The 23,650-nt window shown below is 37.2% G+C and overlaps 1 protein-coding gene across 2 annotated transcripts in view; it reads left to right on the forward strand.

Annotated features, from left to right (window-relative positions):
- LOC105232756 (DNA-binding protein D-ETS-3) overlaps positions 1-23,650 on the forward strand; it is a 70,338-nt gene that overhangs the window by 25,351 nt on the left and 21,337 nt on the right. The window contains exons 1-3 of one of the 2 annotated variants that reach the window (XM_011214571.4): positions 11,811-13,284; positions 15,109-15,159; positions 19,047-19,130. In XM_011214571.4, coding sequence (XP_011212873.1) covers positions 13,203-13,284; positions 15,109-15,159; positions 19,047-19,130 — 217 coding nt within the window. In that variant the 5' untranslated portion in view covers positions 11,811-13,202. Of the gene's footprint in view, positions 1-11,810; positions 13,285-15,108; positions 15,160-19,046; positions 19,131-23,650 lie in introns of those variants that run through there. The other variant, XM_029552979.2, reaches the window with a different exon arrangement.

The raw sequence follows: 23,650 nt of genomic DNA on the forward strand, positions 1-23,650 counted from the left end.
GTGCAACCATATGGTATATAAGCTGCATTCGTTTCGTTAAGCATTGGAGAGTGGATGATCGAACAAGCTGTTATAGTCGCTCAAGTAAACTTGCGCTAACCTGACTTATGTTAGAGACGTAATTGTGTTCTGCTTTCTTCTCTTTGGTAAAAAGTGCTTCTTTGCACACCAAAAACCACCGAGCTTGGAAGAACGTTCACTCTTTACATTTTCTATAAATAACAATAATTCGTTTCAAATCTAAAGTTTTTAAAATCTATTTTTATTAATTTTTTACACTTACGTGTATTTTAAGCATTTATTGTACTAAAAACTGTTAAAGACCGCCTTCAAAAATGGCGAATCGAAGACAGCTTTTGTCTATTTTGGTTGAGATATGTTTGCTAGATATGTATGTGCATATATTTATAGAAGAGTGGATTTTATCAAATTTTCTACTAATAATTTTTCTATGTAATAATAAAGAATATGTGTATATATGATCAATTAAATATGTGCCTGCCTAAATTAAGGCTCTCCCTATTGGGTATACACAGTAACGTCATGAACATACATATGTACATATGTGTATAATATGTGTACTTGTATATATGAATTTGTTTGCACTTGAAGTTACGAATTCGGCTTCAGTCAGTTGTTTTTGTAAGAACAGCTGGTGGCTGAGCCAAGCTCAAATCGTCTGTTCGCCTTGGTGTCAGCGTTTGTGTCGCCGCTACTGCCTCCACTGCTGACGATGCCGAAGATTATGTCGATTATTCAGGCTGATGATTATCAGCTAAATGTTCTATGCAATGCCGTTTGTGCCGTGAAGTTTATTAAAATCCAAATGCTTATGTTACAAAATTAAATTGCGAATCGCTGTGCTGACTGCTGAGCGCTTACTGGTGTTTTGGCCCACCATAAGAAAGAGGAGGGGAAAGTAATTTGTGCCTGAATATTTCGTTGAGCGGCCGGAAATTAAATTACGTAGATGGGTGTGGTGTTACAGTAAATGAAATTGGGAGCAAAAACGGTTGTGGAGTGGCGGGAGTGCCATGACGAAATTTGTTCAGAATGTCGAAGTCTGAAATTATTATTAAATTGCTGAGAATTCGTTCAGCAGTAACGGTATTAAGAAAAAATGTTGCAGATATTTAAACATTTAAATTAACTTAATAGAAAGTGTGATCGTAAATTTACACGGGTTAAAAGGCAATTCATTCCAAAAAGCATCAGGAAAGCACGCTCATCAAACCTGGATATGTGCAGGCTACGTATGTATTTCGCATATGAATGTGTATGTATTTTGCACATAAATACACGTATATAATTGCGCGTTCCTCTAACATACAAACACCGTTTACCTCAAAACGGAAACGGAACTTCCAACCGGAGGTAACGCTGTCGAAACGTCTCCGGCTGAGAAACCGCATTGCCGACGCGCGCAACAGTCAACGCGCACAAATCGCTATTGCCTTTGCATTGCCATTTCGAAACATTTTGCATTAGATTTGTGGCCATTTTCAGCTCTCCCGTCGCTCAACCCGGCGTGGCGGCATTTTTCCTCTACTTGAAGTGACCAATAAATATTTGTTGACCATTTACGCGCAATTTACTTGTCAATGCGATTTATGTGTCTATGCGATTTTGTCTCGACAAAGTGCGAGAGAAGCGTGTGTGTGCGCCGTAAGTCTAAGTCGAAGTGTACTGCTAAATGTTGTAGTGTCGATAGTTTAATTTATGGCTATTGCCCTGACAAAGTGAAATTGTGGCAATTTTCGTTGAGGTCACTCACTTTCGATAGCTGACGTTCAAATGTTGAAATGGGAAACTACTAGACGCTGTGGTATGATGATGAAAGAGTTTAATATCTATGGATACAAACTTTGTTTAGAACACTCGTTCCCATTGGCCAAAAAGTGAAACAGCAAAACAATTCTTCATAAAGAAGAACAGATAGTAATCCTTTGCTGCCAGGTCCGGATGGCTTGAGGCTTTAATACATAGAGCTTTTTCTGTAACTATAAAATACGATATGTTTTTCCTTTTATCCAGTTAAAACAATACTGCGTCAGACAATAGAAAAACTATCACAGATGTTTCTTCGACACAAAATCGATAAAATCTTATTTGATCCTATAAACATAGCGTAATGCGATCGCACTTTACAAAGTAAGATAAGGATTTCTAAGTCATCTATTGGCCAAGCGTCGCCACTATTTCCGAACTGGTCGTTCGGATCTATTCAAACAGACCTATCAAAATCAGAATTTAACCTTTTTTTCTTGTTTTCTTATCATTGCGTTTAAAGTCCTTAGAAGAAATTGTTTACATGGTTTCTTCATTTATTTCATGGAATTTCCAATGAGGCAATCAATACATATTACCGCTGTCTTCAAAGTTTTGTATGCGGCAAACCCATCTAAAATCTATAGGGGACTAAGGTTACGTGCTAATGAAGACATCACGATCCAATATTACATTTTCGTTAACTAAATAGAGATGACAGGCGAATTTTCGTTTTTATATATGAATGTGTAGTTTATTTAGCGCGTGGGAAGCATTGCGCTCTACTGAAGGGATGACATGCAAGTGGCAGGTAATATAAAAATCATACACGTTCTTATTGGGAACTCGAAATGACAAAGTCAATCTGCGCAATTGACAGTGGCCATGGCCTGTCGACGATTTGCCTATGTGCGCACATATATACGCACACCCATATCTACATATACTGTATATCGAGTTACCCGGCTGTCTATGGCGAGCTGTAACCGCAGTAATTTATAGCGTTTGACACGTGAACTCAACTGGTAGCGCCGCCACCCCTGCAGTAGCTCGCTGCGTGGACACACGACAGTCACCAGCCACCAGTCAGCAGATAGCAAACACCGTACGCTGCTGTCAACCTGAACTCATTGCATTGCCCTCTCCTCGTTCTGGTTGCAATGTTAATTGTTTGTTTGCTGTTTGTTGTCATTGCTGGTTAAGTGTTGGGGTGGGTTTGACTTAGCGGTGCCACAATGTGTGATTATCAGTTTTACTAGATGATGTGTCACGCATTTTTTCGGCTACTCTGTTCTAGAGTGTGTGAAAGTTATTGTGCCACAAATAAATTTCCCAAAAAAATCAACAATGCAACATTGACATTTTTTAATATGATCATACCAAGTACTGCCGTTTGTTGTTTTCCAGTCGGGCAACAATTGTTGTAGGCCAAAAGGGTGCATCGGCGTCTTTTGTGTCAACCAATTACGCAATTATCGGTTGCATTGTTCAGTCGCACTAGTAATCGGACAGTGACAATATGTTGAAGGTCGTTTACGTTTTATAATTTGTTTGCAGAGACAACGTGTTGTTGTGAGGGTCCACTGTGCGACAGTTAGATAATTATTTAGTGTGGGAAATTCTCAAAGACTTTTTGTAAATTTTTCTATGGGAAGCTTATTTTTGTGTATTTTCGTGTATTGTAACCCGAACCAAGTTGGTAATTGGAGTTACAACCTCAGTATGTTTAAATATGTAATCAATCTCCCTATGCATTCTACACTGGCCACTGCAAGCTGAAGAAGCACTTACACAACATGGGCCTAGCTTTTAGCGTAAATTGCCGGTTCCGCGATAGAGAGCTTGAAACACTAGAACATCTGCTAATTGACTGCATACCGGTCCGCAGACGAAGGTTAAAAGCCTTTGGATTAATGTTTCTAAATAGGGATCACATCGCTTTGCTGGCGTCCAGCAGTTTATTGGACTTTATCAATATACTGGGGCTAGGTGGGTCTTTATGGGTTAGACGATCGCGCACTAGACCTAAGGTTGCAGTGCAATTAGTCAATCAACCCGATATATTAGGAAAGTTAATTTTTTGCAGTATTTAAATTTTATTTTGCGAAAAAATAGCTTTTTTTGTTGAGCTCTGATATATTTTATAGAAAAAGATTATGAAATCTCATATTTGTGTTTCGAGCTCAGGTTTGATTTCGATATAAATAGTGCTAAAACGGAATCATATGCCGAATTCAATTACAATGCTTGGCTGTGGTTTTACATGGAAAATAACCTGACATTGTCAATTTTTTCTGAACGAGAAGGGTTTTCTCTATCTTCCAGAAGGCACTTGTGTTACACTTTGATCATATGTAGTTTGATGTAGTTGAAGAATTTTTGATCGAGTTTGTATAGCATCTATATCTGATATACGTAGTGGTTTATTATCGGCGGATCACACAAATGAGCAGCATCTTGGAAAGAAACGAACGTGTACAAAATTTAATTTAGCTATCTTTAAAACTGAGGGACTAGTTCGCATATAAACAGAGATTCGTTATAGATGCTAGGGCTGGAGAATACGGTGGCTGCGGCACCATTAATTTGTGGGGATAATTGTTTCAACATAAGGCAACAACAATGGAAAATCGAATATAAAATATGCGCCGACTAACAGCAGGTTTCAAGATTCTAGCGACATGGGTCCTACAACCAAAGTGGTGATCTACTGGGTGATGATTAAATGGGTTATGGGGGGAACACTTCTTCAGTCTCTTGAACGGCAGTGTAAGTGTAGCATCTGGAGATGGCGAACCCGATTCCCTAATCGATAACCATGGAATAGATGTTTCATTGCCCGACTATGATGATGCTCAAATAGCTGAAGAACAACAAAGCGACAGGGGCCGATGGATTGCCGGCCGAGCTGTTCAAATACGGCGGCGAAGTATCAGTTCTACGTGCAACCATCCGCTTCTTTGCAAGATATGGTCGGATAAAAGCATGGCAGACGATTGTAACCTAATCTGCACAATGCAAAAAAGGAGACCCAAACAATCTTCGTCGATTAAAGTGGTGATAAACCTCCTTAATATCGCATACAAGGTCTTAACGAGCGTAGTGTAAAACGCTGAAGCCCACCGTCAACCAACTGATTGGACCTTATTAGTTTGGCTTTAGACCTGGAAATCTTCTACACAATCTTCTGGAAGAGTTTATAGCTGCTGGAATACACCGATCATGTTTATGTACATAATTGGCCTCAACAACAGTGAATAAAACGTTGAGCTGTAAGAGATAGTTAAGCGAATCAAGAGACAGCATCTGCGCTGGCTAGATCATGTTGTCCGGATGGAAGAGAACACTCCAGCTTTGAAGGTTTTCAATTCAGTATCCGCTGATGGAAGCAGAGGAAGAGAAGGTCTCATTCAAAAGCTAATTTCACTATATTCAAGTAGTCACCAAGTAGGAAGAGAGGAAACATTTCCGTAAAGGAAAAGGAAGGAATCAAGGGCTTCATTGGTGCAGCAACAATAATAAATTTGAGAATTATTTTTATTTTGATTAGTAAGTATTTTATAATCTATATGAGAAAAGAATTCCAAATTTGGTTATGATTTACTACGTTATATATATAGTACAAGCATGCCTCTACAAAATTTCGCAATATATATGTATACCAACATATAATTAAAAACACAGAACTACTCACCATAAGCAGCAAAAGTATTTAGCCATGAGCCATAGCCAAAAATGAAAGAATAACTGCGTAACACATTAAAGGCGGAAATAAGTAGCTGCCACTCAACAAATTCGCATTATTGCATTTTGATCCGCAACGAAAGTTTGGTTTACGCACAGCAACGGGGCATGGTCACACCACAGTGAGCGACCAAAAGTACCAACATAAATATAAGCACAACAACAAAGGCAACAATAACAATAGTTATGCCGAAAAAGAGCAGAAAAAAAATTCTAAAAAAAAAATTACTAAAAAAACAGCAATGAAGGAGCGGGCGTTGCTAAAATCATAATAACAACAAGAATTTTATAAGCCAAGAAACAGTTAAGTTACTGAAGAAATGAGCAATAGTTGGTGGTGGAAGCTGGTGGTAAAGCGAGCGACACGTGCCAATCGCGTGTTATATCATTCATACGTCATTAATGGGCACGTGTTGTTGTAACAACAACAATAACGCAAACAAATATGCGCACACGCAACTATATCAAGAGTATATGTGTATTTTGTTGTTGTTATTATTATTATTTATTGTTGTTGTTTTATCATTTATTGTTGTTGTTGCATGTTAGTTAATGTTTGTTGTTGATTTAGCAGAGCGTTGGCAGCCGTACAAATATCGTGTTGCAAGCAATATTGCCGCAACACAGCGCCAATATGTTGCTTAAGAAAACAAATCGCACACTGATTGCGTTTCTTATTATTAAAACGGTCGCGCGCAATCAAGATAGTGAACGCAACGTATATCTGCGTACAAATAATACTACGACGATTTGTGGACCAGCGACTGGCTACTGACCCCTCTGGCTCCGGTGAGCATTAGTAATGCCGGTTGATTGAGCCATGAGCGAGCTGTGATGTTTGCGTTGATGTCTAGTTGACTTTCGGTGTTAGATAATCAACACGCAGCAAGTGCGGGCGGGGCAGGGACGTGCTGGTGGCGTTGTACAAGCGCAAGAGAAGGCGTGTTTTTGCGCCACCCAACAATAACAATGAGGGTAAATGGCATTTCGGTCATAACATTGAATGATGTTTAATGGATTGGAGTATAAGTTTAAACTAGTACCAGTACTAGCTGTGTGTGTATGCATTTGTATATATGCATTTGCGCACATTAATTCAGAAAATGTGTCGGTAATTAGCATACAACGCCTCGAAGCATTACTTTAATGTGCCGCACTCTTCGCGCACTTAGCTCCAAGGGTTATTATTTGCTGCTCGGACATTTTGCACGCTCGGCTACGCTTAATGCGTTCAACAGCAAATTGCTTTTGGACCACCCACACAACTTTAGAGCTTGGTCACGGTGCCATGAAGCATGAAGTAAATGTCTAGAATAATATACATTCTATATTCTAGGTTCTTTGCTTAGCACGTAGCTTAAATCCCATGAATGTATGGAATGTATGTGCATGTGTGTGTTAGAACCTCTCATTAGTTACCACAAACGCCTTTATTCTACACACCCAGAACAAAATATTTAATTGCTTGCCATGGCGTATGAGTAACGTGGTATTACTCTATTAAATACACATAAGCCCTTGTAGGTGTGTATAGGATGGTGTACGTGTGTGTGAAGTTAACATTACGCAACGGTAAATAAATGATATTAAACTTCGGCAACAATTTGATTTGAGTGACTACACCAACAATGTATATATGTATAGATATATATATTATTTTAGTATTTCTACAACTACACTTTTCGTTTTTCTTTAAGGCATTCTTCTGATTTGCTCCTTTTGCCTTTTTTGTTACAAAAAGTAGGAATTTCAAGTGTGCACAAGTTCAATTTACGTGCCGCTTTAAGTCAACATACACACAAATCCACAAAGCACCGTAAGCACACTGCCATGGTTGGCAGTAGTTGCAAACGGGATTGCGATGTCTATGTGGATAGGTGCGAGCTATTGGTGGGGTTGAAATGAATGGCTCGTAAAGAGATTGCCTTTGGCGTTTGCAAAAGTTTGCTTTCTATTTTTGCTCGTTTTTGCTTCTCAACTTTGGTTGTTGTTGTTGCTTTGCGGTGTTTTTAATTTTGTTTTTTGTTTTTCAGTGAACTCAAAAATTAATTAAATACCTCACACTTTTCATTTCCTCTCACAACGCCGGCTACTGGCACGCTGGCGTCAAAATGAATTTTCCAGTACACAGCCTAAGAGGAGCAAAATCACTGGCTGCTTTTGACTTGGTGTGTGTGTATGAGTATGAACATTTATACGCATGTATAAGTTTGTGCACGCAGCAGCAAGACTGGTAGGAAATTTAAGATTTGTTTATGAAGTAACATCTATTTTCGATTTGGCCCAAATTTCTGGTATCTCAATGATTTCACTTTCGCATTCTCTCGTTTTTCAATTTCATTTGAAAAACAATAATAATTCCTTTCAGTAATGAAGAAATTTTAGGAACTTACTGAATTCCTCTATAATAGTAAATAAAAATGCGAACTTGAGAATCTTAACAAAACATTGTCGAAGAAGGTTTCTTTAAGCTCTTTTTAGTTAATATGCTCTCATTATTCTGACATTACACCCCGAAAAATATGTAAATATATATGAAAAAATATGGTTTTCCTCAGCCATCAAATGATGTTATAAGGTGCTTTTTTAACTTTATACATTGTAATCGGACGGTAAATGCGTCAAAATAAGTATTTCACGAGGTTGCTTCTTATATTTCGGGAATAACAATTTATATATTATATTTTTGATATCATTTCATACTTTTGACAAACGACCATCATTTGCGTTGTTTACAGTCACTTAAAACATTCATTTCGTCCAAAAATTGGAATAATATTGCGAACATTTTTGCTCTATTATTTTCTACAACCTTCGTCGTGGATTAACTGAGCAACAGTATATCGATGAATTTAATTCATCTGTATAAAGGACTAGTGTTTAGCGGTTGTATGGTGTAACTAATCGAGGTCGTAAATTACTCTAAAACGAATTTTGTGAATGTCGTAAAAACTAGATGTTGTTCTGGAAACTATTGATGCTCTGCGTAAAGTGATACTGAAAGGTCGTCATGTGACATTTTTTGTCATTCAAAATGGTAAACCGATCAGAATATGAGTGAAAATATTTCACTGAGTGTTATAAAACCCCATGTTATATGAAATAAGTCGATGCATAATCGTATGCATTTCTATTCTTATTCCTTCTGTTTTTGATATCGAAATTGTGTGAAGTTTGCTAAAATGTCCAGCAGAACAGACATAAGTTACGAAACAGTTTAATCTCCTTTATATGAAAAACGATGAGATGAGATGAGATGAGAGAAAGAATGAGACATATTTTTAAGCAAATTACACAACGAAACAAAATATTTCGTCGACCAATTGATTTTTGGCTATGGCAACTAAATTGATTGATAACATCGAATTTCGCATACAAAAACTAATTTTCTTTAAACTTTGAAATAATTGAAATTGATAACTTTTGGGAGATATTACTACTTTGATGGAAATGTAATGCGAAAAGATCATTTATTTGCGTTTCGTATTTAGTGCGTAGTAACTATTATCTATCTTTGAGATAGTAATTAATTTGTATTAACAAGAATAAGCCCAAGGGAAAATAATTTTTTGTATAAGAGTATAAAGCAACAAGGGAGCTTTGAGAAAACAGGACCTAATTAAAGATTAGATAGATTTCATAGAAATTGTCCGACTAGGCGCTTTATGTACATATCAATATTTGCGAGTTGTTCGAACGTACAAGGTATTTATACGCTAAGCTACAAGCTTTAATATCCCCATAACTAAATGACGTGCTAAGGGTACATAATATGCATACATATGCACATTGTATATGTTTATGTGTATATAAGTGCTTGTAGTTATGTCGAAATGTTTAATTTGCAGGCGTTACTAATGACTTGCATACACCGATACACACATAAATATACCCATTTACACATACATATACTTGTATAAGAACATACAAAGCTTACTACAATCAGCTAGTAAGTCAGCGGCGTGAGTGGGCACCACTTAACTGTTCCTTCCTCTATCATATGGCAACGGTGTGCGTAGAACTCATTCGCATTCCTTGCCATTCATTCTCAAAGACTCCTTAGCCTACAATCAAAAACACAATGACACACGCCCAAACGCTTAAGGAAAGTTAGAGAAAAAATCGTACTTATTGAGCGCAGTGTCGCCGGCCCGCCTTGAACCGACCGCTCAATCGTCCCGTTGGTACTTGGGCGCTGCACCCACGCTTTGCGCCTCACGTTTGCGGCTACATGAGTGTTTAAAGTTAGTAGCTGTTTGCCTGCATTATGAGCACCATAATAGTTGCCACCAACTAGTAGCATATCCCTAACTAAAGAAATATGTAAACATACACATACATACATATATATATATATATCTATGATAGTTGGTATAGCATGGAGCTGGAGCCACCATTGTGTTGCTCAATCTTCACGCTAACGAAGCGCCCCACTAGTCACTGCTCAACGCCACCAAGTCTTGTGTCATAATGAAGGAAAGAGCAAGCCAGCGTCTGGGCATGCGAGAAAGAGAGTGCGCGCGACGCGAGGAGTTTGACGTGCTGTGCGATGGTGGATACCCATTACCCCAGCAATATTTATATGTGTGTTGGAGTGCGGCGACAATGACGACGAAACGGTAATATCCTTGTGTTTGGTGGAAGGAAAAAGGAAGTGGATAATACATCCGTCCTTGTTGCTTCGTGTGTCACCCACTAGAAAGGGCACCGCACGCTTACTTCGTGCTGTTGGTGCTGGCAATGGTGTTGTGGAGCCGTTCAGCGGAGAGAGGCTTCGAATTGCCATACACATCCACACAGAAAATGGTGTGTGAGAAGTTGATTTCGGAATAGGTATTAATTTTTTATCGAGTTGTGGCGCTACGATTGAGTTTTTATGCTGAAATTCTGAATCCTTCTTAAAATTTTGACTGATCTTGAATTTTTATTTTTCGTTCCTTTTTTGAAATTTTCAGTATTAATTACTATATAGTACATATATTTGATTGAACTCTTATTTCCGTTCTTGTAATATTCCCCTATCCCTGTTCTTGTCCTTAATGTTGTTGTTTGAGAGGCACCGAGATTGATTATAGTTGATTATAGAGCTTACAGTAAATTGATATTTTTGTATTAGAAGTAGCTTTTTATTCAGTGGTCGTAGGCTACAATAGTTTCATACATTTAATCTATATTTAACGATGTTAGCATTTTCTGATTAGTTTTGATGATAATAATAACAAATAAATGTTGGAAGAAATAAATATAAATTTAAAGAGTAAAAATTGGGTTCATGAAAATGGTTCTAAATATTTCTTTACTTTTGACAAAAGTAAGACTTCCACGTATAACCACAATATTACAGGTATAGTGATATATACGCTTATTAACCTAGACCGCACTTGCAGGCTTTCAGCGGTGCGCAATTTTGCATATCACATTTGTATATATTTTTATTATTTTTCAATATTAATTTGTATGTTTTTCAATAATTTGGCAAAAATTTCCGACTATTTTCCTTGTGCGTTTCCTTTCTTCCTACCCACATATCCTGTCTATTCGCACGCCAGCACCGCACGCGCTCTCACTCTCTCTGCCAGCAGTTGAATCTCTCGTCAACTCATTGATGCGTAGAAACATTTGTAAAGCTCGTTTTTGTATTGAGAATAACCAGCGCACACACACGCAGTATGTATTTGTGCATATACAAATGTGTGCGTGCGTCGACTGCTTTTGTGTGCGCGCTGTGCATGTGTGAGTAGGCCACACCTTGTCTTGACGCTGATTGGTGTACCAACGGAAAATGGGTTGTTGGTGTGTGAGCAGGGCTTCAAGTGTTGGTGTTGGCAGCAATATGGGTGCTTTATGCATGTACCGTTATTAATGTTGCATGCTTTGTGTAGTATTAGTGATTCTAGTGTATTTCTCTTGCTATTAACGCGCTAACGCTGGGATTAAGCGAACATGCATACAACAACTGCAGAGCAACACCCCTAAAGTGTAGTTGAGGCTATGAAATCGAAACGACACTAGTGAGCAAAACCAAATGTGCAAACCTTTAGTGGGTGGGTGTTGTACATGTGTGTGTAGCGAAGTCAAGCGTTGAGCCAACCAACCCACATTCACCACATCCGCAAACTCACCCCTGTTGCTGTTGTGCTTTTCGCTCAACGCGGTTGGCACTGGGTGTGTTGGCGGTACACAGCATGGCAGGGGGTTGTTCGGTGTGGCACGGTGCGGTACGGTGCGGCGACTGCAATTGGGCTGCGGCAGAGCCCGGTAACTGGGCAGGATATGCGCGATTTGGTGACGGAATGAAATCAATTGTTACGTTGCCGTGCCACAGATCGGTCGCAATCCGGTGTAATAAAGACGAACGTGCAAAGTATTCCATACATAAATATATTACAAAAATAGCAGTCACTGCTACGAGCTGAACTGAAGTGTTTGTTGTAGTTTTACATAATCCGTATTGTACTTTAAGGCCTACAGCGCCACAGGTGTAAACCTAAGTAAATATTAGTGAATAATCCTTGAGTAAAAGTAAGGGAAATAGAAACTGTTGAGCACAAATTCTCAGAATTGAAAATTTTCAAGTGACTTTCTATTGACGAGGCTCAGCGCAGCTAAAAAGACTAAGCAAATTGTTGTACGAACAGCGCCGACGAAATTAATTACATATTAATCCACTTATGTAAATACAGACAAATCTATGCGCAAACATAACGCCAATACGAGTACGCACTTGAAAAAGATATAAATAAGTAGTGCTGAAGTACTTGTGCAGCCAACGAAGAGTCAGCGTTCCAGTGAAGGCGGCGGCAGCGGCAGCGACCATAGTTGTCCGGAAGCCGAGGTGTCCGGTAACGGTAACCGGTTCCGATCGTCATTTTTCCCGTTCCTTTTCCTGTTCCGCCAGTGTGCCAAAGTAAGGTACCATCTAGCCCGACCGCGCGCTACCAGAGGCCAGCGCGCACTTACACATACACATTTGAAAACGCTCACCTATACATTTACACTTAATATATGTATTACAAATACTTAGGCATAGTCACATATAAATAAATCCACATTCAGTGAATGCGCGTTGTTACATTTGAAATAAATTAAATTGAAGGAGTGTCGGTTACGGCAATTCACATCTTGTGCCGACCGCCCACAAACATTTGCGAGCGCGCATTGTTCCAGCGCAAGCTTCACGTGAGCACTAGAAAAACTTTTGTGTGTAAGTTAGTGAAAACGGTGAACCAAATTGTCGGTCTCCGGTGTTATTACCTTCCGGTGTGACCGACACAATTACATACAAATATAAATATTTGAAGGATTCGGTTGCGGTTTGACGTGAGCGCATGTTTCCACATACTAATTTTGCCATTTTATTGCTCACAACTGTATAAACTTGAAATCTGTTCGACATTGTTTGAGCTATAAACCGATTTGTTCCTCCGAATTCTTGCGACTTTTATGACTAATTTAAATTGGTGTTCTTGTGCGGCTAACAAAATTGATGTTATTCAAATTACATTGTGCTATTCGCACCCAAAAAGTGTAAAATCAGAAACTGAAGCTGGTTTAGTGCAACTCTTAGTGCAAAGTTAACTGTAAACAATTGTGAGCGCATTGCGAGTTTCTTGGTGCAACTGCGCACATTTGCCGTCGGCGGTGTGCTGGATAACGCAAAAATTGCCGCCGCCCATTTGTGTCCTGGTGCCATGATGCTTGACATTAAAACATCAGCTGATTATTTGTCACGTTCGACGGGAAGTTTTAGCAATTTTTCAATGTTATTCGCAGGTGAGTTCCACAATATATTGTAAGATGTTTTAATTTCAACCAGTTGTGTTGAGATGTTGTGACGAAATGGACTGATGATTGTTGTAAGGTAAAATATAATGATTTCTTTAGTACAGTTGGGATGATCCGACCAAATATCCACCATCAGAAATGGATAGATTTTGTTGCGATTTGGTAGTGATTCACAAATGGAAATTTGGTCCATGAGGTTTTTTTTCGTTAAGTGTAAGAAGAGCGCAATTTTATACTTTTTTATGAAAAAGTTAAAAACCAATTTTACATTATGACATTTGAAGAATAATTTATAAATTTTTATGGAGAATTATAAAAAAATACGGCAGCAATTTCCTTGGAACTTCTCGGAACAAAGTTGAATTGTGGTGCCTCTCATAACTTCGTGCCGAATTATCTGATATCGAAAAATCAAAATCATATCGTTAGATCATCACTTTGCACAGACAACGTTGGAGGATTTTATGATATTGAAATTTTTCACTTTTTGGGAACCCTTTGAACGAAAAGACGGGATTATTTGAAAAAACAAAATGATTGATTTGTTATAAAACTCTTTATTCGTATTTCGTAAATTATATATATGAATTACATTCAATACTTGAAAACGTTCAATGCAGTAGTGTTGAACTTGTGATAGGTATCAAATTTGAAAGCATGAAGTGCGGGAAAAACATAAGCTCGAAATCTGATATTATACGCTCATAAGACAGGAATAAAAGTACTCATAACTTCGTCTAGTTTGCTCCAAACATCTTAAATAAATTTAATTTAGACATATCATTCTTCAGAAATTATGCATTAATTTCAGATAAAATGGAAGCCACTTAACTCATGTGACACTTGTACATCCAACTACCTATTGTTTGCATGCTTCCAAACAGAAATATTTAGTTCCTAGACAATCGAAACAATCGAATAAATATTTTATCGATATTTTCAACAATTGCTCTTCCAGATATGTCAAAGTTATTGGAACGGAATCTTAGTATGAAATTTAGTACGAAATCTTATTGTCAGGCGATTTTTGCCATAGAAAGAAATTTAACAAAGAGTTTGCCAGAAATTTTGTGTTTTCTATGGAATAACCACCACCAGCTACTTAAGCCTCGAAAACGTTGCATAAGTTTTTTAGGGGTGTACTTTATTACGAACATAAGTATTTGAGAGGCAGAAAGCATACAGTGAAGGTCGTGAAGTCGTCGAAAGCTTGTGTGATTCGAGTCCTCCATCCAAGTTAAAGAAACAGAGAACAATCGTCGTGTTGATTTTTTTTGAGTATGAAGCGTGAATCTTAGCAATAACGACGTCGAGTAGAAGTCGCAATAGAGACGCACCACATTCATTAAACGCATTATTGCTGCTGATAAGACATGGGTTTATGAATATGGCGTCGCAACTGTCTAAAAATTAGCCGAAACCGAAAAAACCAAGTATACTATATACATAAACGTTCCACGGGATCAAATGGCTAATAAAGAATACTACTTGGTTGTGTAGCAAATCGTTGCAAACTACTGGAACTGTGGCTGTAAAATTCAAGGATTTTTGACCACGATAATGCGCCGTTATATTCGAAAACGATTTTGACTGAATTTTTGGCAAAACATGTTATCGCCAATGTATTCAATAGATTTATTTCCCTTTGACTTTTTTCAATTTTCGAAACTGAAAAGTCTTCTTCACACAGTGGCTTTTTGAAATCGCCTACTCTTCCTATTTCAAATCTCTATAATATTTATTTATATATTTATCTTCTTCAATTTCCTTAATTATAAATGTTGTAATTAAATTTTATCGTTTTCATTACAGATTCTTCGTACAAGTCCTCTTGGGGATCACATGGCTCCTCGCAGTCGCAGGGTAAGTTAAACAACATTCTATAAACTTGCCTAATTTATTATTGTATTTGCGCTGAAAGAGTATATAATTGTTGCATTATCAAAAGAAAAGTTTAACATCTTCTTATGTGAAACAGGAACGACAATAAAATTTGATTTGTAATTTAAGGCCTCTTTTCACTCAAGAACCTATTGTTTTTTTACAATGAAAAAAATAAATATATAATTTTTTTTCTTGAGTAATTATAACTTATACATATAACATAATGAATAAACTTTTGAATTGCTTAAAATTACTTAAAATTCGCTCTAAAACTTCTAAGTGGCAATAAAAGTTGTTCTTGGTTTCAAAGTTTCTCAGCACCTGCGGCAGAACGCGCCCATTTACAGGTGCAGACCCAGTCGATTGTACAAATAGTATATGGCATATGCACCACACATTGTAGATGGAGATGGGTGCGTGTACATGTGCCTACCCTAGTTCAATAAATCGACGCCTACCAGAAAGACACACTCACACACACACATATACATACATAACTGTTAAAATGACAGCGCAAAGGTGTGAAAATCATTTCTTGTATTCGATTAGTCCTTGTGAACACGCACATTAAAGGCGTTGCCCATTCATGTGTGTAAACTTAACCGAATGTATGCATAGAGGAGAATGAATACACTCATACATACCTGTATGTACATAAGTACCCTGCAAGAAAGTGTCATTGGCGTCAGTTGGCTTACAATAAATAGTTTTCACGCCAATTCATGCAATTTATGTTTTCCTAAAGGGTAGATCGACATTATTAATGCGCCTAAATGGTTATGCCCTTCTTCCCTTCACAAAAGCCATACACATATATGTACATATGTTTGTATTTGTGCATTTTGTTCGACTTCATTCGACAATTTTCTACAATAAGCTCACTCAAGCGTGCAATTTAAACAAATCGACAGTCAATAACAACAAATAATATTTTCATACGAATGAGCTCGTGCTTACACACATACATATGTTTACTCAATTGAATGACTGGTTGAAAGAAGTCGTAATCTTAACCAGAAACATGGGTTTTGTATGTAAATATATGCGCATTTGGGTTGGGCGATTTGTTTGAGATAATGGCATGAAAAGATGATTGTGTATGAAAGGGAATTTACTTAAGTTATTTAGGTGTGAGGATAGCTCTTGGTTTATTGATTGACATGTAGTGGGAAGGAGGGAAATTATTAGCTCTAATGTGCTCAAATATACATACAATATAAATTGGCAGACTAATCAAATGAGATCTTTCAACTAATGAAATATGTGTAATATATTGTAAATAGTAAGTACTCATTTACCTAATTTTAAAGAAATCTATCAGTGATAATATTTGATTACAATTTAGTAGAAGGTAATTAGAAAATATGTTGGTAAGTATGTTCGTTATGACTTTTGAAACATTGTTAAACCATAGAAAACTGAAGTAGAAGACGTTATAAGTCTCGACTGGGAAAGCCATCAGTCAACGTCGTTTTTGTATAAGATTAAGAATTAAACCGCTGCATACCCAAAAACATCAACCAAAATTTTTTGAATCGATCCCTAAGAGTTATTTTTGAAGTACTGTTCCTTTAACTTTTTCGATATTTTCGTCTTTAACCGAGGTGGATGGGCGACTGACATGAGGCAGGCTTTCTATGACTTCAGGAACTTCATTGAGTGCTTTGTGTCAGTCAACTACTTTCTTTCTTAATAAATAAATCTTTTCAAAACTCTTCTACAATATTTTGAACGATTTCGTAGTCGTGATTTTATTGAAAACATCAAATTTCAAGCAAACTTGTTCTTTAATGTTTTTTCTTAGTAATTTCTGTTGTCGTAAGCAAAGAACTAATTGGTACATATATGACGATCAAACCTCACACGAACATAAAAAAGCCTTACACCAATCTGGCAAAAGGGTACAGGTTTTAATATGGCTCTTCATTTAAAATTTCTCTTTACCAATTCTTTATATTTACTCAAAATTGTTGCCATTAAATAAATTTTGTGCAACATTTCATATAAAAAGTCACTCTTATACTTCGCCACGCAAAAGTAAGTGAAAAAGTTTGTATTCAATCACAGCATGTCCTGTGGAGTTTCAGCTTCGTTGCATGTGACTCACAACATAAAGCACAAATTCAATGGAATACGAAAACCCAAAAGTTTGGCTTTAAACCATGCCACACACTGCCTTCAAGTCGCTCCACCTCCCCGCTTTGTATTGTGCGCGCTTGTCGCTTGAGTGGCATCACAAAGGACATCATCAGCGACATCGCTGTCACACCACATCACACCAATTCGTAACGCCAGCATACCCATTGTTGTTGTTGCACAAAGTTAACTGTGATTGCGCTTTTCGATGCTGGCTGCGTACACTCGTGCGTTGTTGTACGCGTGTTCTCGCAAAGTGACAACCAAAATAGAAAAATAAAAGCACGAGCATGTTGTTTTTGTCGCTGCTGCTGCCGGCGGTGTCACAGTTGTGTGCCATCGCCCGTGGGTGTAATTTCTATAGCGCCTACTTTTGTCACTTCTCCTTCGCTTTTTTGGCAACACAACAACTTTCATTGTTATTCGGCTGGCCGCTTTGTGTTGTGTGCGATTGGCTGTGTTGCGCTCGTTGTTTGTGTTGTTGCTTGTTTTCCTTTCGCACTGTTGCGTTCTGGAACAATTTTAAATTGAATCGCTTGCGGCATTGTTTCATCGCTTTGTAATCACAATCTATTAAAAAGTTCCTCATGCCAACAACCTTTGGTGGTGATTTCGGTTTTGTTTTGGTGTTTTTGTTGTTTGCTATTTTGAGTGTCATTTGGTGTTTGTGCAATGCTCTGAAAAAGGGTATTTGATGCACAGATCGGTTTGCGGTTGATAAGATATTAGCCCCGAGGTGGCTTCTTCAGCTGTCAGTCATAATTTGGTGATTTTATGTCACTTTGAAGCGCTCTCTGCAGAAGACATGCTCGTTGTAGGGAGAGAGTAATTTAGTTATGTACCATAATTTAGAGTTCAGGGTTTTGTAATGTTCAGCATATTACTGTTTAGTTTTCAGTGGACTGCGGGGCAAAATATACTGTACTTTAGGAAGGTTGTATGTAATTTCTCTGGATTTGTTTATAATACCTTATAGTCATAGTATATTTTCGAAGAAGTTTTTTCTGCCAAAAGTATTGAGAAAAAGTTTTAAAAATCAGTTTCATGTCATCCTTTGACAATGCTACCTTGTGGAATTTTATAATAGTACTCAGTTTCATGTACTTGGTTATACGGATTTTTCAAAGCTATGTAGTCTCCATATACATAAGTTCTGTTTCATATTTTGTTATAACGATATTTGAACTGAAAAATATTTAGTTTAGTAAACACAATACGTTTGCCGTGTGTGTATAAATGAACAGCGTCACGGGCTGACTCGATTTAGCTATATATATCTACTCGAAGTAGTTTTGAAGATATCTTTCTGAAATTTCGCACCGTTTATATCAGATCACTATAAAATATAGTTTCCATATAAACTATCTGATCAAAATTAAGTCCTTGTTTATTTTTCTATTTGATAATATATATATTTTAACGCAATATGACATGGGTTTTTATCCGAGACTAGCCCTTGAATCTCCGAATAAATTGTTTAGATCGGACCACTATAACATGTAGCTGTCATACACACTGACCGACCTTATACCTTTTTATGCTATAAGAACCGTACCTGTAGAGGGATGTGGCCGTAGTTACCATGTTCTCTTGTTATTTTTCCTTCCAGTATATAACATCTAAAAGTTGAAAAATTCCCTTCAATTTGCCTTCACTAAAACTCGAATAATATTTAATGGAAAAAGATCTAAGCATGTGATAAATTTTAAATTTTTTTAATTTTCTTTTAGGCTACAGCTCAAATGCGCTAAGCAGCGTGGGCGTGAGCGTCGGCAAGTCATCGCTTGATCCGCATTCACATCTCAGACAGCCCGGTAAGTCCCAAAAATTAATTTTTTCACATCGAATAATTTGAATTCGCTCTATTCTCATTTTACGCTCGAAAGGAATGAAAACTAAAGTGATTTGGAATACGTTTACCTCATAGTGTACTGAATGATGTGGGATTTTATGCCAAATTGCTGCATGCCAATTCCATTGAGTGCCACTCAAGTGAAAACCTTAAAACGAGAACAAAAAATATAAGTAAATATTTTAAAAATGCTTTAAAAGCGCTGCTGCATGTGTGGAAATATTGCCACAAAACAATGCGAAATCAAAGCGACATTGACACAGAGACGTAACAAAAAGCGACAGAACGACAACAACACTTAGGCCACCACACGCATCAAGTAACTATTGTTGCAAGTGAATGTGTGCAATTGTGCGCAAGGTAAAACACTCCATACACTCCACTTTAAAGTGTGCCCAAATACTCGAAAAACAAAAAATCCAAAACAAAAGCGAAGCTACTTCGTATTGTGAGTGCTTTGAAGGCTGACTGACTGGCGCACTGGCTGGCGAGCGCATTAAAGTTGCCACATTTTATAAACATATTTACACACAGTAGCAAATCAAACCGAAATTCTCCACTTCACAGACACTTGAAAGACAAATAAAGAGTTTTATATTTGAGAAAGAGAGTGTAAAATGTGGAGGAAAATGAAACATAACTAAAAGCGACCGAAATGAAACAATTGAAAAGCCTTAAAACGTTCTCAATTAAGGTTGAAGCTGTATAAAAAATCCGAGCGAGCATTGATTAGGTGAACCAGGGGTGGGCGGAAATCAGCGAATTCGAATATAAAAGTGCAATGAAGTGTAGCTGCATTCGTTCACGGAGACTTGATGTTTGAGTTAGTGCTCATTTGCGGTATCTGGCTTGTCAAAATTGACATTCAATGCGTTTTGATTATTTTGCGGCGTATATGAATGGGAAAAAATACGGTTACATGCGTAAACTGTGTCGAAATGTCACGAAGATGAACGCGTGCCATTATGGACAATAGGAGGCACGCGTCAGAAGGTCGTATAACGACTAAAACCAACATACTAAAAGCCAAATGTCTGACTTTTGTTAAGATTTCAATGGAGAAAGGTTTTTTGCCCCGCAAAAATGAACAAGAAGGCAGTGAGGTGTGCATATATGCATAGTAAAATCTACATATGTATTATCGGTTATAGCATGCGTGAGTAGACTGATACATTGAAGACTTATGCTGGAATTGCAGTCTGCTTCGGACAGGAAGTTGGATTGGCAGGCTTTATGCCGACAAGCAGCAGAGTATACCAGTTATAAGAGAAAATGCGATCTACAATTGCATGCTGAGAGTCCGACCAGTAATTGTTAAATAATAAATGCGAATAAACTCGACGCATATTAAGGAAATGTAACCTTCCTGCAGCTATTGTGCAAGCCATTAGCGAGCGGCGAGCACACATTATTGCGTTTATTTTGCAAATGCAATTGTTTTCCGCTGAGTACTTACATACATAATATATATTACATACATACATATATACTTGTGTGAATATAACGTTGAAACAATGCGAACGCTGAAGCCTCGACAGTAATGCCGTTTAATAAAGAATCTGGGCAAATTTTAGTGAATGTGTGCCTCATGAGTGTTTAGAAGTGGTGGTGGCAGGATATGAAAAACATAAATACTGTATATCAGCGTATGACTGCCGTCGCATACATATTTACAAATTCATTTAGTCGACAAAAGTCGCAACGTTGGGCAACAGGCTGAAAACTTTCAAGCATCATACGCTTAGAAAACAACACTCAAGTTTCGGTACTCGCAAATGTATTTTCGAAATGCATTTAGGCAACCGTCGAGTGCTCTGCTGTGTATGAAAAACTTGCGAAGAAGGATATGTCTGCATAAATGTGTGACCAGAAGTCCTTGAGTACGCTTACACACGTGCCATTTTTTTAATAAAAATAAATCGGAAACGCTTGCAGGCCGTACCGGAATGGCACTAAGTAATGCATATTTCTGTATTCCGTTATAAATATAAAGTATAAGATCGCGCAAGTTTTCTCTTTTTACAATCAGAAATGGCATTATGTAGAGATTTATTTTTGTTTCCTTTGTTGTATGTAGAAAGACTTCATAAAATAAGTGGAAGGTTCTCCGATTCTCATATATCATCGTCATCAAAATTAATATTTATATACATATATACATAGTATATTTATACTGTTGCAACCTGTTGTCACTATAATACTCTAGTTTTGCTCACCTAACAGTTGTATGTATCACATACTTAAACCTAAGCGGGATAGATATTGGGTTATATATACATAACTGATCAGGATGTCGAGAAAAGTTGAAATCCGGCTGACTGTGTGTATTCGTCCGTGCGAGCTATTACTTCAGTAAAAATTGAGATATCTTTATAACTCTTGGTATGTGGGTTCGTTATTAACCATTATTCGAGGATAACCCCGATCACTCCCCATATAACTGTACGGTTCAAAACTACTAAAAGCGCAATAAACCAATAGGGGTATTCAGACCAACTTTGTTAATTCGTTAGTCGTTACTCGATAGTTTTATACGTGGGTTTTGTTTTTATAAAATTAACAGATTATCGTTTTACCGAGTAACGAGGTACTGGCAAGCAAGATAGTTTTTTCGTTATTTGGTAACATCGCTCAGTTGTTTTGTTTGCGTTGTTGCCTCAAAATTTAACTTAATTCATTGCAAAAAAATGCATTTGCTGTCCACTACAAATTAGTTTCTGATAAATTTTTCAAATTTAAGTATTTAATATAATTGAATCAGCTGTTTTGAAACAAAATTTACACCCACTACTGATGTACAGCAAAAAGTATGTTCACAGTTAAGTGTTTTAACTAAATATCAACTAACGAACTACCAGATTAACAAGTTCGGTCTGAATACACCAAATAACTAATGACGCCAGAGGCATTAAATTTTATCTCCGAGATAGTATGAGAGAGCTTTATGTGAGCGGGTGTGAAAATTTGATGTTGGGATGGATTTTAATACGCAGCATTCTTCTCATATCCGTATGTCACAGTGTTCAAAAATGGGTTAAAACGGGTCAATGCTTTCCTGAGTCTTCATATATGTACCTAATATAAAGATTTTCAAACTTCAGAGTGACTTTATGCTGGATATATCAGCCAAAATTTGAATTATCTCAGTGAAAATTACAGAAGATCTTTTACTCATAAGAGTATATCGTTTTATCTAAAATATGTATAAACAATTGGGCTAAAACTTGACCTAGCCTATATATAACTATTACGAGGATCTTCGATCATCCGGCTGACTTTGTTTTATATGATTGGTGCTTGGATGTGATGAAATCCAGAAACATTTTTATGCCTTATGGTGAATAAGTCGATCAGTGTATGAGTTATATAGATTATATGTAAATATAAAATTGCTTAGATTCCGATCCTCTGGTTGACGTTTTACATCTTACGGTATTCCCCTGGCTTAGATTCTTGCAAGTTGCAAGAATACAAAATGTTCGGTTGAACCCAGACTTAGCCCTTTCTTACTTGATTTAAAATTTAAATTAAAAAGAATTAAAAACGTTTTTCAGAAAGCAAATATGTACTAAATGTTGACTAAAATGTAAATAATTTATTAGAGACTGTTGTTAGTAGTGAACCGCAGGCCTTTAGTTTAATACTAGCTTCCGAAATTTTTCTAACAGGAGTCGTTCGACGGGGTTTTACCATAAAAAACTTATCTTAATCGTATTTTTCCCAATTGTGAAATAACACCAAATGAGCAGAAACATTTTTGGCCCATGTAAGTTGGAAGTCGAACTGATTCCGAACAGAAGCGACAATTAGAACCTAATGGTTAATTTTAGAGAAAAGTTAAATCATAAAAGTGGCTGAGATTGGTATAGGATGAATGAAACTAGTTTAATCCGGCGTAAAATATACGAAAGTATACATGAAACTTCAAACTTGGGTTTCCATAGTGCATAGCATATTTGACTCTCTAGGGCTCAGAAAGCAGCGATGAATGAAATATTCATCAAGATTTTCTTCTGTAAAGTCTTTTCACTGGACAACTCGATAACTACTTTTTACAGCTAAAAATTGTTAATGACTGAACTCTTTCCACCCTCAAAGCATATCCTGCTAAAAAAGAGATACGGCTACGTAAATTTGAGGCCTGTCAGAAAAGGTTTCAACACAATTGGGAAATATTTCGCCCATCGTAATTTCCTCTCTTGAAATGTTTAGGGAACCTATTTTATATCATCTTATTATCGCCTTCAAAATAGTTTTTGAGGCAACACTGTATGATCTGTGTTAGTCAAATACTTGTGTTCGTAGACTCCCCAAAAAATGTCTGCAACATTTTTAAGGAATTAAACTTCACGTAAAATATAGTTGTACAAAATATAGGAAAAACATTTCTCGATTCGGTTTGCACGCCCAGTTTAAATGGACCCGCCCCGCCCATATTTGTTAGATGGTAAATGCGCTCATACACATCGTTTAGTAAATTTC

Source organism: Bactrocera dorsalis, chromosome 5 (genome assembly GCF_023373825.1).
Source record: "Bactrocera dorsalis isolate Fly_Bdor chromosome 5, ASM2337382v1, whole genome shotgun sequence".
Lineage (NCBI taxonomy): Eukaryota > Metazoa > Arthropoda > Insecta > Diptera > Tephritidae > Bactrocera > Bactrocera dorsalis.